At 42.3% G+C, this 15,062-nt stretch overlaps 2 protein-coding genes across 5 annotated transcripts in view; one reads left to right on the plus strand and one right to left on the minus strand.

Annotated features, from left to right (window-relative positions):
• The window catches only part of LOC132990650 (uncharacterized), a 270,244-nt gene that overhangs the window by 149,781 nt on the left and 105,401 nt on the right, over nucleotides 1-15,062 (minus strand). The window lies entirely within an intron of this gene.
• The window catches only part of atp9b (ATPase phospholipid transporting 9B), a 43,074-nt gene that overhangs the window by 11,921 nt on the left and 16,091 nt on the right, over nucleotides 1-15,062 (plus strand). For all 3 annotated transcript variants that reach the window (XM_061060244.1, XM_061060245.1, XM_061060246.1), the window contains 7 exons: nucleotides 1,305-1,399; nucleotides 2,331-2,411; nucleotides 5,019-5,094; nucleotides 7,524-7,600; nucleotides 12,726-12,886; nucleotides 13,174-13,316; nucleotides 14,422-14,534. In XM_061060244.1, coding sequence (XP_060916227.1) covers nucleotides 1,305-1,399; nucleotides 2,331-2,411; nucleotides 5,019-5,094; nucleotides 7,524-7,600; nucleotides 12,726-12,886; nucleotides 13,174-13,316; nucleotides 14,422-14,534 — 746 coding nt within the window. The remainder of the gene's footprint in view (nucleotides 1-1,304; nucleotides 1,400-2,330; nucleotides 2,412-5,018; nucleotides 5,095-7,523; nucleotides 7,601-12,725; nucleotides 12,887-13,173; nucleotides 13,317-14,421; nucleotides 14,535-15,062) is intronic.

The raw sequence follows: 15,062 nt of genomic DNA on the forward strand, positions 1-15,062 counted from the left end.
TGAGGGGCATCGGGAGGAAATGTTTAGAGGACATCATTTCCATCAATCATCAATGTGCCAATATGCTTGGCAGGGAGTTGTTGATGTCTTTATGCCTCCAATGCACACACATAAACACATCTCTGTCTTTACTTTGTCTTTCACCTACTCTCTCTCTCTCACTCACACACACACACACACAGATCTCAGTGATGTTATGTGCGGTGCTGAAGTGCCATCGCAGCAGAAGGAAAGCATGAATCATCCTCCTTGTGTTAATGTTTTCCATCATAGTTAACCCTCCAGGGACGGTTTATCGCTGCCCTTTAACCTCTCTGTCAAATAGTTGCTCTCATCCATCAGTTTCATATGTAATATTACCTCCGATCAATACAGGTCACCACTGCTCAACGTTTAGCGGAGCTCACAGTTTCCGCAGCAGCTGCTCAGACGCTCTGGATCGTGCTGCAGGCTCAATCAATGTACACCGTGCTGCTCTGCTGCTCTGCCAGTTTGTTACACGTACATCATTTTAAGGTTTTTTTAATTGTTTGATAGACGCTATCAAATAAAGAAGTGAGAACTGTAATGTGCAAATGAACACCGTTTTAAGGTCTTTAGACAGTGTCTTTAACAATCTGCCTGAACTTCAGACATCAGTGGTAACAGTCTTCATGCACGTCTAAAAAAAACTGCGGGGGGGTTAACGTGTGTTCAGCGTACATTTCCGTCCCTGAACCAGAAAAACTGAGCTTTATTTTCCCTTTAACCTCTTTTGGTTTACATCACATGAATAATTATTTCTTTATTTATCTAATACATGAAATTAAGACACTCATTTATGACTCATGAACTTAAAGTTTTTATGGAACAGTACTTCCACTTATTTTTTAACCAAAAGCTGCCTTGCTGCTATTCTAGATTGTATCGTTTCCAACAAACATTGCACTTCTTTTAAATGTTTGTACTTCCTTAGAGACTTCGTCTAATAATGACGGCAGAGCTTTTTTACTGCGCCGCTGTGAGAAGAGCTTCAGAGACCTCATGGAACATAACAACACAACCTTCTTTAAAGATTTATTTTTGGGCTTTTTTTTGCCTTTAATGGAGAGATAGGACAGTGGATAGAGTCAGAAATCAGGGAGAGAGAGAGAGTGGGGAATGACATGCGGGACAGGAGCCATAGGCCGGATTCGAACCTGGGCCGCCCGCTTTGAGGGCTACAGCCTCCATACATGGGGCGAGCGCACTAACCACTGCACCACAGCACCACCAGCGCCCCAACAACACAACCTGAATGATGGCGTCACTCTCCTCTTTGTCAGGTTCCTGCTTCATCAGAACAGATCAGCTGGACGGAGAAACGGACTGGAAGCTGAAGGTTGCTGTCGGCTGCACACAGAGACTTCCAGCAGTGGGGGTAAGGAAACACAACACGGAGAGAATCTAAGTGTGTCACCAAAAGCGCCATCAAATAAAGTCCTCTAACTGTTCTGGAGACTGATGATACTACCTGAACCTGACGGCAACTTCCGTTAGCTGGAGGGGCATTCAACGCTGCGTCATGTGATCGGAGAATTAAAGTTTCAGAAAGTAATTTGATGTTTGAGTCATATTGGATTTCAAGAGGACTAATGATAGGAAGAGTTAAACCATTATGAATCCTCTGTTTGCTCTTAACGGCTAAATAAGTCCACTTTTTATAACTCCATGTTCAGCCGCAGCTTAGACCAATATGACTTTTATCAGACTTTGATGCGTTTCTGAGCCTTCTTCTTCTTCTTCTGTAAAATGCAGCAGCAGCAGGAACCGTATCCTCCAGAGGGGGTTTGAGTAAAACAATCCACCCTGCTCCCCTCTAACCGCTCTGCCCGTGTTCTCACCAGGAGAACACTATCTGAGCATGACTGAGGGGTTGCCTGGCTGCTGCAGAGGCCGCCTGCCTGAATAATTTAATATTTACAATCAATTTTGTTTCACTCGGGGGCGAGACTTTGGTCCTTAACAGGCTGAAGGCTGCAGAGACGACAGAGACATGCAGATGATTGAAGCCTTGTGATTTACTGTTTTATAAAGAAGTCTTGGTTTCGGTTCTGCTTCCTTTTTGATTCCACATTTGTGTGAATGTCAAAACAAAAGGTAGATGGCCACATTTATCTCCCCCCCCAGAAAAAAAAAACTTGGAGAAAGAAGTCAAACTGAGAAAATGCCGTGTAGAAACTTTCATCTTGTTGTGCTAAAATCAAAATTAATCTGTAAAAAATAATTTCCTCCATAACGAATAATGACATGTTAGATAAATTAAATGACGTTGAAGTGTTCATGGTCTCTCTTTTGGCTTTTTGTCTCAGGATCTCTTCTCCATCAGCGCCTACGTCTACGCCCAGAAGCCTCAGCTGGACATCCACAGTTTCGAGGGGAACTTCACCCGGGTACAGTAGCTCGTTGACATATTTATAAGCTGTTAAACGAGTCTCAAACACCTGCTGATTTCTCTTCTCCAGCAGCTGGGTTGACAACAAAAGATGTGTATCGCTGCAATGTGTTGACAAGCGGCAACAATGAGAGCTTGTGTGTGTCCGTCCGGGGCCTCGTTGTTATCTCCGGCAGGCGTACCTCTTACATCACAGGCAGGTTCTCGCTGCTCCAGCTCCATCCATCCCGTCTTGGTTGTTGCTCAGTGATTTTTCTTTTTTTTTTTTCCTTTCTTTTTTTTTTTTTTTTTTTTTTATTAATAGCAGATTAGCGCAGCCCCCACAGAGAGGAGAGCTCCGGTACAAAGGGAGGCTTTGTGGCCCGTCTTCACTCTTGGCCACACACCAGGCTTAGTGAGGGAGCACTTCCTCCGCTCATTCATCCTCCGCGGCCTTCCTTTGCATAGCGTGTGCTTTTAGTCCGAGCAGGATGGGAAAAAAAATGGGTTCCCACAGATCCGCAGCAAATGAACTTACCTATTTATGAGGGTGGGGGGGGGGGGGGGGGAGGTTTTTTTTCTTCCTTGGGACGGATATGGTGGCTTTGTTTCTGCCGTCCTTATTGAGACCCTGCACAGTTATGAACACCGTTAAGTTTGATGCCAATGTCAGCGCGGTCAAGCTTTTCCGCAAGCTGCCATTTATTTTTCATGCACCTCTTCCCATGTTTGAGTGCATTGCCAGGATGTGGCTGCTTAGGTATCATAATTATCATATCAGAGAGGCAATTTGAGCCGAAACTGGAGCCTTGACTCTGCACTCCTGACTCGAGCCGTTTCCAGCGCTGGTCTTTATTTAAGAGAGGGGTAAAACGGGCAGGGTGAAACAAGAGGCTCTCCGGGGGCTTATTTATCTCTGAAATCTCATCTATGTGCACTCTCTATACTGTTCTTTTAAAAAGGAGACTCTATCGCCATGCCAAATCTAGAGCAAGTATTGATGAAGGGACTACTGTATTGCTTCAGTCTGCACTACTGTGTCAGGTGCTTGTGAGAATTAATCGCACAGCAGAACCAAAGAGCTGGATTCACTCTGAGGCGGGCTCATGTTCCTCGGCTCTGAGCGCCACAAATCTTTGTTTTCGGGGACTTTTTGATCACCTTGTTTGCTCGTTTGTCGCAAAACAGAAGAAATTATTTAACTGAGACTTTTACGGTTTGTGTGAAATGTTTTAGTTTTCCTCTAAAAGGATTTAAAAACACCAAAAATGACACCACAGATCACACCCAAGAAAGAGTACAACTCAAGAACAGAACAGCTCTGTGATGGCAAACTTTCATCATATTTAATTAATATTCATTCTCAAACGTTAACCTTGTTAATGAGTCTAATCACTCTTTTCTGTAATACATACGAAGGTTATTACTCATACACATGTTGGCCCAGACGTCGGTGCAATAACTGAAATACAGAAGAAGTGAACAATATGAAACAGGAAGAGAAGCAGAATCCAAACTGTCCTTTGCTCCGCTCTAAACACCAACACATTGACACTTTTCTCTTGATGTTTTCTATGTGTGGTTTCCATATCAGTTTTTTATCTATTATGACTACCAGACATTGCATGTTTGAATCATAAATACTGAAATATATCAGGATTAAAAGGTGGGCTTCTGTTAATCATTAATGAAATAGTAATGATTAACACAGGAATTGGTTTTGTATATCTTATGATACATTATTTGCTGGTTTATTTTTTTTTAATTCTCTACGAAGAATAATCCTGACTCAAAGTTTCCTGACTGGTAAAATAAATGATCAACATGGAGCGGCTTTTTCTCTTTAATGACTCTGAAGTTTTATTTAAAATTTTCTCTTCTGCTTACAAAAAGTTTTATCAGAAACAATTACATTTAAATTTGTCAAACTTTTAGTTTTTTTTGCGGGTCTATCAGCTGCTGCTTACATGCTTAAAAAATAATGTATGTTTAATGTTGTTTTTCTTTGAGGTCACATATTTAGAATTTAGCAGATTATTCATCATCTTTAGTCTTAAAGGTGACATATTCTCCTCCTCTTCAACCAGTTTAAATAAGTCTCAAAACTCCTCAATACATGTGTGAAGTTTCTTGTTCTAAATCCACTCTGATCCTGTATTTGATCATGACTATAAACCCCTCTATTTCAGCCCTGCTCAGAACAGGCTGTTTCTGTGTCTGTACCTTTAAATATGTAAATGAGCTGTGTCTGACCACGCCCCCTCTCTGGAAGGGCTTGGGTGTCTCGGGCTTTCTCGCTCCATGTCCTATTGTTTACAGTGAGAAGGCAGACTCAGAGGGCAGAACAAACACCTAGCTGTGAGAGTGTCACCCACCTGGGGGAGGGGTTACTGCCCTTTGTGATGTCATGAAGGGAAAATCTCCAAACGGCCTGTTTGAGAACACATTTTCTGAAAAGTGGAGCAGGCAAAAGATGGAGAGGATGGACTTTTCTCATAATTGGGGGGTTTGTAGACAGACTAGAGACACATGTTAGAGTAAGAGAAACATGGTGAAGAGTATTTTACATACGGTAATATGAGACCTTTAATTAGTTTAAATTAATGAGTTCTGTCGTGTCCTGTAGGAAGATGCAGATCCACAGATCAACGAGAGCCTGAGCATCGAGAACACTCTTTGGGCCAGCACAGTCGTTGCATCTGGTAAGTTTAATACAACTTGTATTCAAATTCCTGAAATTAGATACTAAGTTTAATACACAGTTTATTTCGTTTTTAAACGGAGACCTGTATTATTTTCATCAGAAGGTTTGTTTTTATGCACACATTTGTAAAACCTAAAGAAATATCTACTCTGCTTCTTCAATCTCAAACTGGGACTCTGCATTTCTTGACACCACTCCACGAATAAAAGGGGGGACGGATGAAAAGAGGGAATGTATGTAACCTCAGCGACCCTGGTTCAAGTGTAGAGACGGGCCTTTGTTTGAATTTCATCTCCCCTTAAAAACCATAGAGGCATTCAGGAGTGTGAAAGGGATCAGTAGAGTACGTCTTTTAACACAGATGTAAGTGATGAAAACACGGAATGATTAACACTTTTTAAAAAAGATTTTGATGGAACAGGTCCTGTAAAGTACTGTCCTAAAGGTGCGTCAGGACATGTAGTTGAACCTGCAACCAGTGTGACGAGGACTGTCGCCTCTGTACATAAAAACCAGTGTCCCTGAATGATCATTTTTCATTTCCAGGGCGGGTGCTGAGTCGAGAAAAAAATCACTTAAAACAAAGAGAAAGACGCCTCGTGCACTGCAGTGTTCCAATATTCCAGAAATGTATTTCACCAGGGTGACATTTCGGTCAACCCCTCTCAACCCACTCTCTTTATTTTATATATTTGTAGACACATTTCTGCCTTTAGACTTTATTGTCCCCGTGGGGAATTTCCTTTTCACAGCGCCATTTCTGTCCAACAGACAATTCCCACCAAAGAACACTAAATACACAAAACACAGAGTATAAAACGGAGTTAAACAACAATCAAGAGTTTCCATTCTGGCTTGTTCAGCGAGGCCTTCAGTTCAGGGAAGCTCTAACAGCAGGGATCAGGCTTTTCCCGAGGCGAGCCCTTCTGCACCTCAGTGCTCTGTACCTCCGTCCTGAGGGGAGTAGGGGTGAGGTGGGTGTGTGATGGCTCTGTTGTTGAGTTCTGTTAGGTGTGGGTGTGGGGGAGATCAATTATTCTGGTGGCTGTGATGCGTATGAGTTTGTGTGCATATTTTCTGCTGTATTTTATTCTATTTGTTTATATGAAACTGTAAAAAGGCAGTTTCTGCAGCATGCTGTAAATCACTTTTTCTGACCCTTACCTTGAATGCAGCAGAGACAGGATTTTAGTACAACTACAGAAATGATCAGTCATGTAGAATCATCACTAGTCATAACAATCAGCTTCATAACCAGTTAAGAACTCGTCACAGGAGCTTTAAACACACAATTAAACGATGTGAAAAGCTCCGACATCAGGTTGAAGAAATCCCTCTTTACGGTCAGAGCAGGCCGACCAATCCTTGCCCGTGTGTTTTAGCAGCGGTGAGGATACGTGGCATTAAGCCTCCGGGGTGTTTGATTTGATACCACTTGTGTGCTTGTTTGGAGAGCTCTGAAAAAAACCCACAGTTGAGGTAATCCTCCCCTCGCTCCGTCTCAGCGATTCCCCACAGAAACGGTTGTGTCAGTTGAGAGTGTTTGTGACGCTCTCAGCGATGCCTACACCATTGATTTGCGGTGTTGCTCTCCCCTCCGGCCTGACCTTGACCAGAAGAACAAACACACACTTACACACACTCACACACACTCTCACACAAAGAGCCTAACTTAGACCCCTTACATCATCTTCTGCTCGGGAATGTCATTGTCCTCCTCAAGCTTCTCCCTGACACTTCACGGCCTCTGCAGTGGCATTCTGGGGACTTGAACCGGCCCGCGTCTCGCTCTCTTACAGGCCGGCAGCAGTCCAGCTGTGACGAGTGAATTAGTCGTTCGTATATATTCAAATTGAAGCCCCTCTGCATGCTGAGCCACACACCATTTCTCAAATTTTTTTGAAGTCAACGAGAGTGATTCATCAAATTCACCTCCTCTGCTCGTTTAACGGCTTGACTTCCCTTTTTCTTTTCTCTCGGTTCACTTTTCCTCGTTTTGCTTTTTAACTTTCCATTTTTATCGTTTGGGGATTTCCAGGGCTGTGTTTCGTTTTTTATTATTGCTCTCTGCTCTCCCATTAAGCTCATTTAATATTAATGACTCATTAATCCTCTGTAATAAGGCGGCCGTAATGAATTGGCAAATAAAGATGGCAGCGTATTGATCAGGTTTTATGAGCTTCCATAGGGTGCTGAGGCCCTGAGAGCCTAAACGCATTAAACTCCTGTCTGTTGGCTTGAGCGGCAACGAGATGAAACTGCCTCAGCTCGGCCTTATTGTGTTTCCTCTCATGCAGTTCATCTTACTTGACCAAGATAAGTGCATCTGTGTTTTTGCATGTGTGTGTGTGTGATACGGTGGTGGTGGTGGGGTGGGGGGGGGCAGTTAATGAGCAGCATTACTTTCCTTGTCTCTCTCATTGGCAGGCACGGTGATCGGAGTGGTGATCTACACGGGCAAAGAGACCAGGAGCGTACTGAACACGTCCTTTGCCAAGAATAAGGTGAATACTTTTTTTAGTTTTTGTGTTTTTGTAAGAAAAACAGGAAGTTCTATGAACTGTGTGAGAGTTATTTTTGTTGCAGAAGGGATGCTTTAAATTCTCTTAAAGCAACTGTTTTTATGCAGAGAGTAAGTCATACTGATATTTTAATATTCAGTGTTTAAAATGTCAGAAAACGCCCTGAAAAGTTTTTAAAAAGCTCCCCCTGTTTGTGTTAGTTTGAGCTGTTGGTGCCTCATCTTTGCTGATCTTGTCCTGTACACGTGTAAGTTGTTTTTTTCTGATTATAAATCTTAGTTTTACAGATTTTACCTAAAAAAAAAAAACACTAAACAGACGAGCCAACAAGCAAAATAAGATAAAAGCAACAAGATGGATCGTCTTGCTTTGTCCACAGGGGGCGCCAAAATCCACACAACCCCAGAGTTCCTCCTAGTACCTTCAAGGCACTTTCTAAACTTCTCAAATGATATGAAAACTAAATAATAAGGTCTCTGATGTGGTGCCAGCATAAACTCAAATATCTTTATAAAAGCTGCAGAGACAGAAACACCTCAGAAGGTAACGTCTGCTCCAGGTTTTCCTCCCCCTGCCTCTAATCACCAATCAATCACTTTGGCGAGCTGCTTTTCTAACCTTGACTTTCTAGATAAAGTTGGACCTGTCAATGCAAAAGGTCAGAGCCAGTTGCTAATTAACCAAAAGGGAAATTAACTAAGGGAGGATTTAAATGACATTTTCAGCGGAAAGTTAATCCCACAGAATCCCCATCGAGCGTCCTGTCCCCAGATCGAGGAGATTAATGAAAATTTGAGTCTAAATATAAGATTTTGCCCTGAAGATTGTTGGGATAGATAGACCAGAGTTACCTGATAGAGACGGGGAATCAGCAGCATCTCAGAGACGGCGTTTTGATGCGTGCGACTTTCACACACAGAGTTATCACCTACAGCTGTCTGCAGCACTAAAGCTCCCCGTGGCTCTACATAGCCTCGTCTTACTGCGGCACGGTTTTGACACCAGTGTCTTTTATTAAGAACGCTGATGTGGCCGGTCGAATGGTGAGAGCCACTGTTTTGTGTAAGCTCCACAGTTGAGAGGAATTCAATATTTCAAGGAGATGATGTCAGAAGTGCCAATATGGAGACTGGAGATTGGGGGAGAAAGTCGATACAGTGAGGCTGAAGTCGCAGGAACGTTTTGGCCTCATATAATCTGCTGTGACACCGGCCAGGACAAAGCCAGCACTTGATCAATCTGACAGGACGTCAGACATAGATTCACTCTTTGTCTCAGTGTTGTTAGACGGGCCTCTGTCTGAGGAAAGAGACGGAACAATGTCGTTTGACAGGAGGCTGCCCGCCAATAAAGATCTTTGTTCTTTGAAGTACATTTCCAAGCCGCAGTACTCTGTGCTCTTCACATGTCTCTCAAGCTCTTATTGTAAAAAAAAAGAAGAGGTCTATACCAGAGGAAGAGCGTTTTTCAGTCGATCCGATTTCCCTCTCCAGTACAAGGCTTTAAATATCTGCTCATCTCACCAAACTGCAGGAGTTGCATTATTTACCAAACACCAGCACATGAAAACATTCAGGCGGCTGTGGCTCAGTTGGTAGAGTCGTCGCCTCTCAACCGATCGAGGGTTCGATCCCCAGCTGAGCAACATGTCCGATGTGTCCTTGGGCAAGACACTTAACCCTGAATTGCTCCCGCTGCTTCAGTGGCGGTGTATGAATGGGATTAGTTACTTCTGATGGATGATACTACATAGCGATCACTACCATCAATGTGTGAAAGGGTGAGAATGGGTGGGTGTGACAGGCGGTGTAAAAGCGCTTTGAGTAGTTGGAAGACTAGATTTACCATTTACCATTCACAGCCAATTTAAGATTGCCAAACACACTAGACCAATTAAGGCCTGATTTAAAAAAAACGATCAGTGGGCATGTCCTGATTTGAGCCTCGTCGTATCCTTTTTTTTGTCCAAAGAATCATGCATATCAAACATGTTTGATATTTATGATTCCAGGTCGGATTGTCTCAATAAACATTTGTTTGGCTAGTGAGATACATTTTGCAGAAGAACGATCTCTTTAAAGAGGATAAACACTAATTTCTAACATGCTAACTGCTTTCTTCATTGATTTGGATACCTGGTCAGTTTGTTTTGAAGCAGCAGAGACCCAAAGAATAAAATGTGGCTCAGGGTAAACAAACATAAAAAAAAGGAACATATGATCCTAGAAGCAAGTTAATCTCAGTAATAACAGATTGTCCTGCAGACGCCTCTGACGTCCTGAGGAGGCCTGCACGTGCAATAACATTACTCAGTGTTATGATAAAGATGTGAGATGTGCTAAAGACACTTGCATTAAAGAACACCTTTTAGCTTTAGCACACTGTTTTTCAGTCTGTTCACTGTTCGTGTTTTACACAACATGTGTGTTTGCGACATGTCGATCCAAAATAAATCTAAAACGTACTGAATTTTGAATCAAGACTTAAGGGGCACAAATTAATCTTAGGGTAGCTGACAGTTAGCTGTGATCATTATATACAGGTAAAATTCATTCATTAATGTTTCCTGTAAAAAAAAAAAAAAGTCAGACCTGTGCAGGTGATTTCTGAATACATGTATCAGGACAACAAAGAAGTGAAATGTTCAGTCCTGGTCCTGAGTCTGATGCTGAAACCTTCTTTATTCAGTGTTTTAAAGAGACTGCAGCACTCTTTTGGGAACAAGAGCTACTTAAAAAGTGCATAGTGAAAATATTTGACTAAGGAAATTATGATTTGATTCAATAAAGGATTCAATTCGTTTTCTTTTATTAGTCAGCTGGAAAGCTTGAGCCACTTTCAGTTTACGTCTCTAACTCTTCTACCCGAGGACTCTTTACAGTAGTTAAAAGGGGGGCAGTACACTTCTTTCTGAGTGGAGTCCTGATTTTCTTTGGTTTTAACTCGATGAATATTCATGTCCTCGGGCTGCAAACCGTCATCACATTTCACACGCATGCTAAAAACAACAAAACGAGCCACACAGGCAGATCGAATCATTCCTTTCACTTTTAATGGCATGGGGATGAATGGAGTAAAATATGCACTTTTTTATTCATTGATAGCATCTTTAGGTCGAGGTAATTGAGTCCCTCTCTCCCTCCCTTCTCTTGACTGAATGAATAATGACTTCATCTGATCCCCGGCAAGGCCTGGAAAAAATGTCCAGCAGCCATTGTTCGAGCAGAAGGGGATCCTTTGCTTTTCAGGCATGCACTGTGCTCTGTGTCTTAATTTTTCTTCATTTTAATCCACCCAAACCCCCTATTTTTCTCAATAGCTCAACCATGAACCATGTAGTGAGGCTGAGGGGTGGGGAGATACCCACCCACTCACTCGCTCCCTTTACTCTCCTCCTCTCCGCTCTGTGCTCCTGGGAGTTTAACGGCGACTGATAAATCAGTCACACTGGTCTCCCTGCTCTCCCAGTCCTCAGGGGAATGGGCCTGGTGGGGGTTTAGACACTGGAGGAATTTTGCTGCTTTTTATACTTCCGTGCCCCCCTCCCCTCCTTTTCAGAGCAGCTCCTTTATATGAGGGAGGAGAGATGTTATGTTCTGCTGTTTTTGTAAGCGTGGTGCGTCAGAAGAAAGCCCTCTGTGTACAGAGCTTCGCTGTGAGCGCTGCCAGAAAGGGGAAGGGCGCTTCTTTATTTGACATCTTTTTCCCACATGCTCCATTGGCTGGGAGATACACTCAAAAAAGAAAAGACAACTCTGACCCCTTTTCTGTCCTTTTTTTTTTTTTTTCATCTCAATACGGGAACTTTATTTATTTTTGAGGCCTTTTGACCTTCTGGTGCATTCATGGATAATACTTCAATATGCAAATAATGAAGTTCATAGTGTACAATAAAACACAGTCAGCGATAAATGTATTTATGTAGAAAAGACGGTTTGCATGATAAAAGCCTGCAGCCAAGAATGTCTTTCAGTGGCTTTGTCTTTGTTTTCCTGTGTAGCATATTGTACGGCTTTGAGAGCAGATGGGGAAGTTAAAAATAGTTTTCTCCAGTAAAATGAGTCAAGAAAGAAATAAGATGTTTCCCCAGATATCCACTTCAGACTTAGTATCAGGTCAGGACAGGTGAGGTTTACTTTATTTGTTTTACAGTGAGTGATTGAGTGATCCCGCCTCCTTTTCTACAACAATTATCCAATTCACTTATTAGACGCTTTTCTCCAAAGCGACGTACATCAGAGAGTAAGTACAGCGCAAGCAAGGATCTAGAAAAAAGGAAAAAATGTCAGTAAGTGCAAACGATCAGCTTTGAGTCTGATTGGACACACAGGTGCTGACAGAGGCAAAGCACAACATCGACGGCTGTTCGTGAGAGCTCTAATCAATATAGAAACCATCTTAAAATCATCGTTATCAATCAAAACCATCGTCATTAAGGTTGTAGGTGTTCATGAACGAGATGGGTCTTTAGCTTTTTCTTAAAGGAGCAACGGGACTGTGCAGGTGAATCAAAAGCAGAGAAGAATAAAAACATTCCGTCAGTCAGACTCCAGCTTTCCGGCTTTGCACCATCTGCTTGTAAACAATAATAATATCTTTATTTATAAAGCACTTTTAAATACAGATGTTTACAAAGTGCTTTGACTGACAACGCAAAGAGATGAACTCAGGAAAACAACTTAACAGACGTCATCAGTCAAAGCCAAACAGAGAGGAGTCTACAAAGATAATATAAATGCAAAACAGAGGACAGGCAGCTCTCAAAATCCAGTTTAAGGGTTTCACACTAGGGACCCCGGGACAGGATCTGAGTACGCTTGACCCCAGAGTCTGGTCCATTTGATCAGTGTGAACACAAACGTACCGTACTCGAGCACAGTGTCTTGAGTCCGTCTTGAAGAGGTGGTCTCGGGCATGATTCATGTGTACTCATGTACGGTGAGTGGGAGATGTAAACGCATCCATGTTGAAACAAGGAAGTGGACCGCTCTGTGACATCATTCTAAACGGCTTCTGTGGCTTCAAAACTCCCACTGATTCCCACTGAAAGAAAACTACAGCGTAGCATGATGATGCTAATATCTATTCCGGCTTCATGTCCCGATAGGTCGGCCTCCTGGACCTGGAGCTGAACCGCCTCACCAAGGCCCTGTTTCTGGCCCAGGTGGTTCTGTCTATTGTCATGGTAGCGGTGCAGGGGTTTGTGGGTCCGTGGTTCCGGAACCTTTTCCGATTCGTCGTGCTCTTCTCCTACATCATCCCCATCAGGTACTTCAGGATTCTTTTCCTTTATTTTCAGAATGCTGTTGATGTTTAAAATCTGTTTATTTTTCTGTCACAATTGAATAAGCCAATCACGTCTGGACAGAGAATATTTCGTTTTTTAGTTCTAGATATTAAAAAAAGAAACAGCTTTGAGACCCGAGCTACCCCTCTGTTTTACACTTCACAGAATCATTTCTTAAATCACACCTTTATTTTGATTTGGTTGCATGTTTGGCTGTTTGTTTTTTGTGTCCTGTGGTAGATAACCGCCTTGTTTTTGTCATGTGTAGTTTGCGTGTAAACCTGGACATGGGGAAGTCGGCCTACGGTTGGATGATCATGAAAGATGAAAACATCCCCGGCACAGTGGTGAGAACCAGCACCATCCCGGAAGAGCTGGGCCGCCTCGTCTACCTGCTGACCGACAAGACCGGTACGTTGTCCAACCATCCAAAACACATGATCTGTTTGTGATGTTCTAATAAACGCAAAATAACAATTCACCCTCTGATTTAATAAACTATCATTTGGAACTCAAAGTTTAAAAAAGTTTGTCCATAGTTTAAAAAAAATAAAACAGAAAATAGTGACTTCTTCGTAGCAGACAGCGGTAGGAAGCCTTTCTTGCCCGCCATGGTAAGCGTGTGATGTCACTGTGAAGCGATGAATAGAAATAAAGTCATAATACTTTAATTCATGTCAAAAATCTGATTAAAATAAATACACAATGGACAAAAGTTAAAAATGTCCAGGCGTTATTTATTCTCCTCCCTGGACTCTTTCAGTCAGGGTCTGATTCTCTAACAACGAGCAGCGAGTGTCAGAGTGATGAACTCCGGCTGTTGCAGGTAGGAATAGATTAATCTGTAGGGAGCATTCATCCTGGTGGAAAGTTAAAGCACATGGAGAGAAGAAGAAACTATCGATCCAGGAGAATTGGTTAACCTTATGGCCCTGATGTTTTTGGAGGTGAGACGCCCTCTAAGCATTCATTCTGACAATCACAATCCTAAAACAAGGCCGACCTGTTTGTTCTTCTTGTTTTTTTAAAAGTCGACCTAGTCATTGTACGTAAAGCTACAATATGCAGGAATTCGCTTTGGTGCAACTTTGGCACTCAAGTGAAACTGCACTGTCGTAAAATGCACAGCAAATATGACTCTGCAAACGTCTATCGCCCGCTGTAGAGACGAGTTTTGGTGTAAGATGGATAAAATGTAAAAACTGTTGTTGTTGTGTTTATGTTAACATGACCATCTACTGGAGTCTGAACAAGTATTATCAATATATCAGAGTCTGCTTTGAAACCTTCTTGTTTCTGGTTCAACAATAAATCAAACTTTATTTATATAGCACCTTTCAGACAAATTAAATTGCAGTTCAAAGTGTTGTACAAGAGTGCAGAAAAGTTATTGACGAAAAAGTAGTTTATAAAATCATTGAGAGATTAATGCAAACCAATAACAATTTAGTTCTGCCTTTCAGAAATCACATAAATAATTATTCACCTTTAATGAAACTGTTCCTCTGATCTGCAGGAACTCTGACACAAAACGAAATGGTCTTCAAGCGGCTGCACCTTGGAACAGTTTCTTACGGCACCGACACCATGGACGAGATACAGAGCCACATCATCCAGTCGTATGGACAGGTAGGATTCCTTCATCCATTTACCTGAAGAGTTTTATCTCATTTTACTCTGTCACCTTAAAAAACTCTTCAATCTGTGAAAAAGCTGAAACCACATTCTCCATAATCCATTCACTCCACGTCTTGTTACAGCGTCACCCGGCCTCTCCCTGCTGATTGGTTCAATCCATTTTTATATTTAAACTGAGGATTCTTTTTCCAGGAAAAAACGTCTCATATCGTTCATTCATCATGCGGCGTCCCCGAGCGACTCCTCGTACTGTAAGCGAGTGTTTTTTCCTCGCTGGGTGGCTGCAGATCTGGCTGCCGTGTTGACAGAATGAGATTGTTCTTACTCAGCCAGCTCCAGACAGCTGCTCGCCTCTGACACCATCTGCCCCACGCCCTCATGTGTAATCTCAGCTAATGAAAAATGACTCATCTGTTTCGAGCTGCACAGAGCTGCAGATTTCCACTGTGTTGTTGTTTCTTTACCGCCCCAGTGACAACATGATAATCTTATTTCAAACATTGTCAGCACCGTTTTAAG

The sequence above is a fragment of the Labrus mixtus genome, chromosome 16, assembly GCF_963584025.1.
Source record: "Labrus mixtus chromosome 16, fLabMix1.1, whole genome shotgun sequence".
NCBI lineage: Eukaryota > Metazoa > Chordata > Actinopteri > Labriformes > Labridae > Labrus > Labrus mixtus.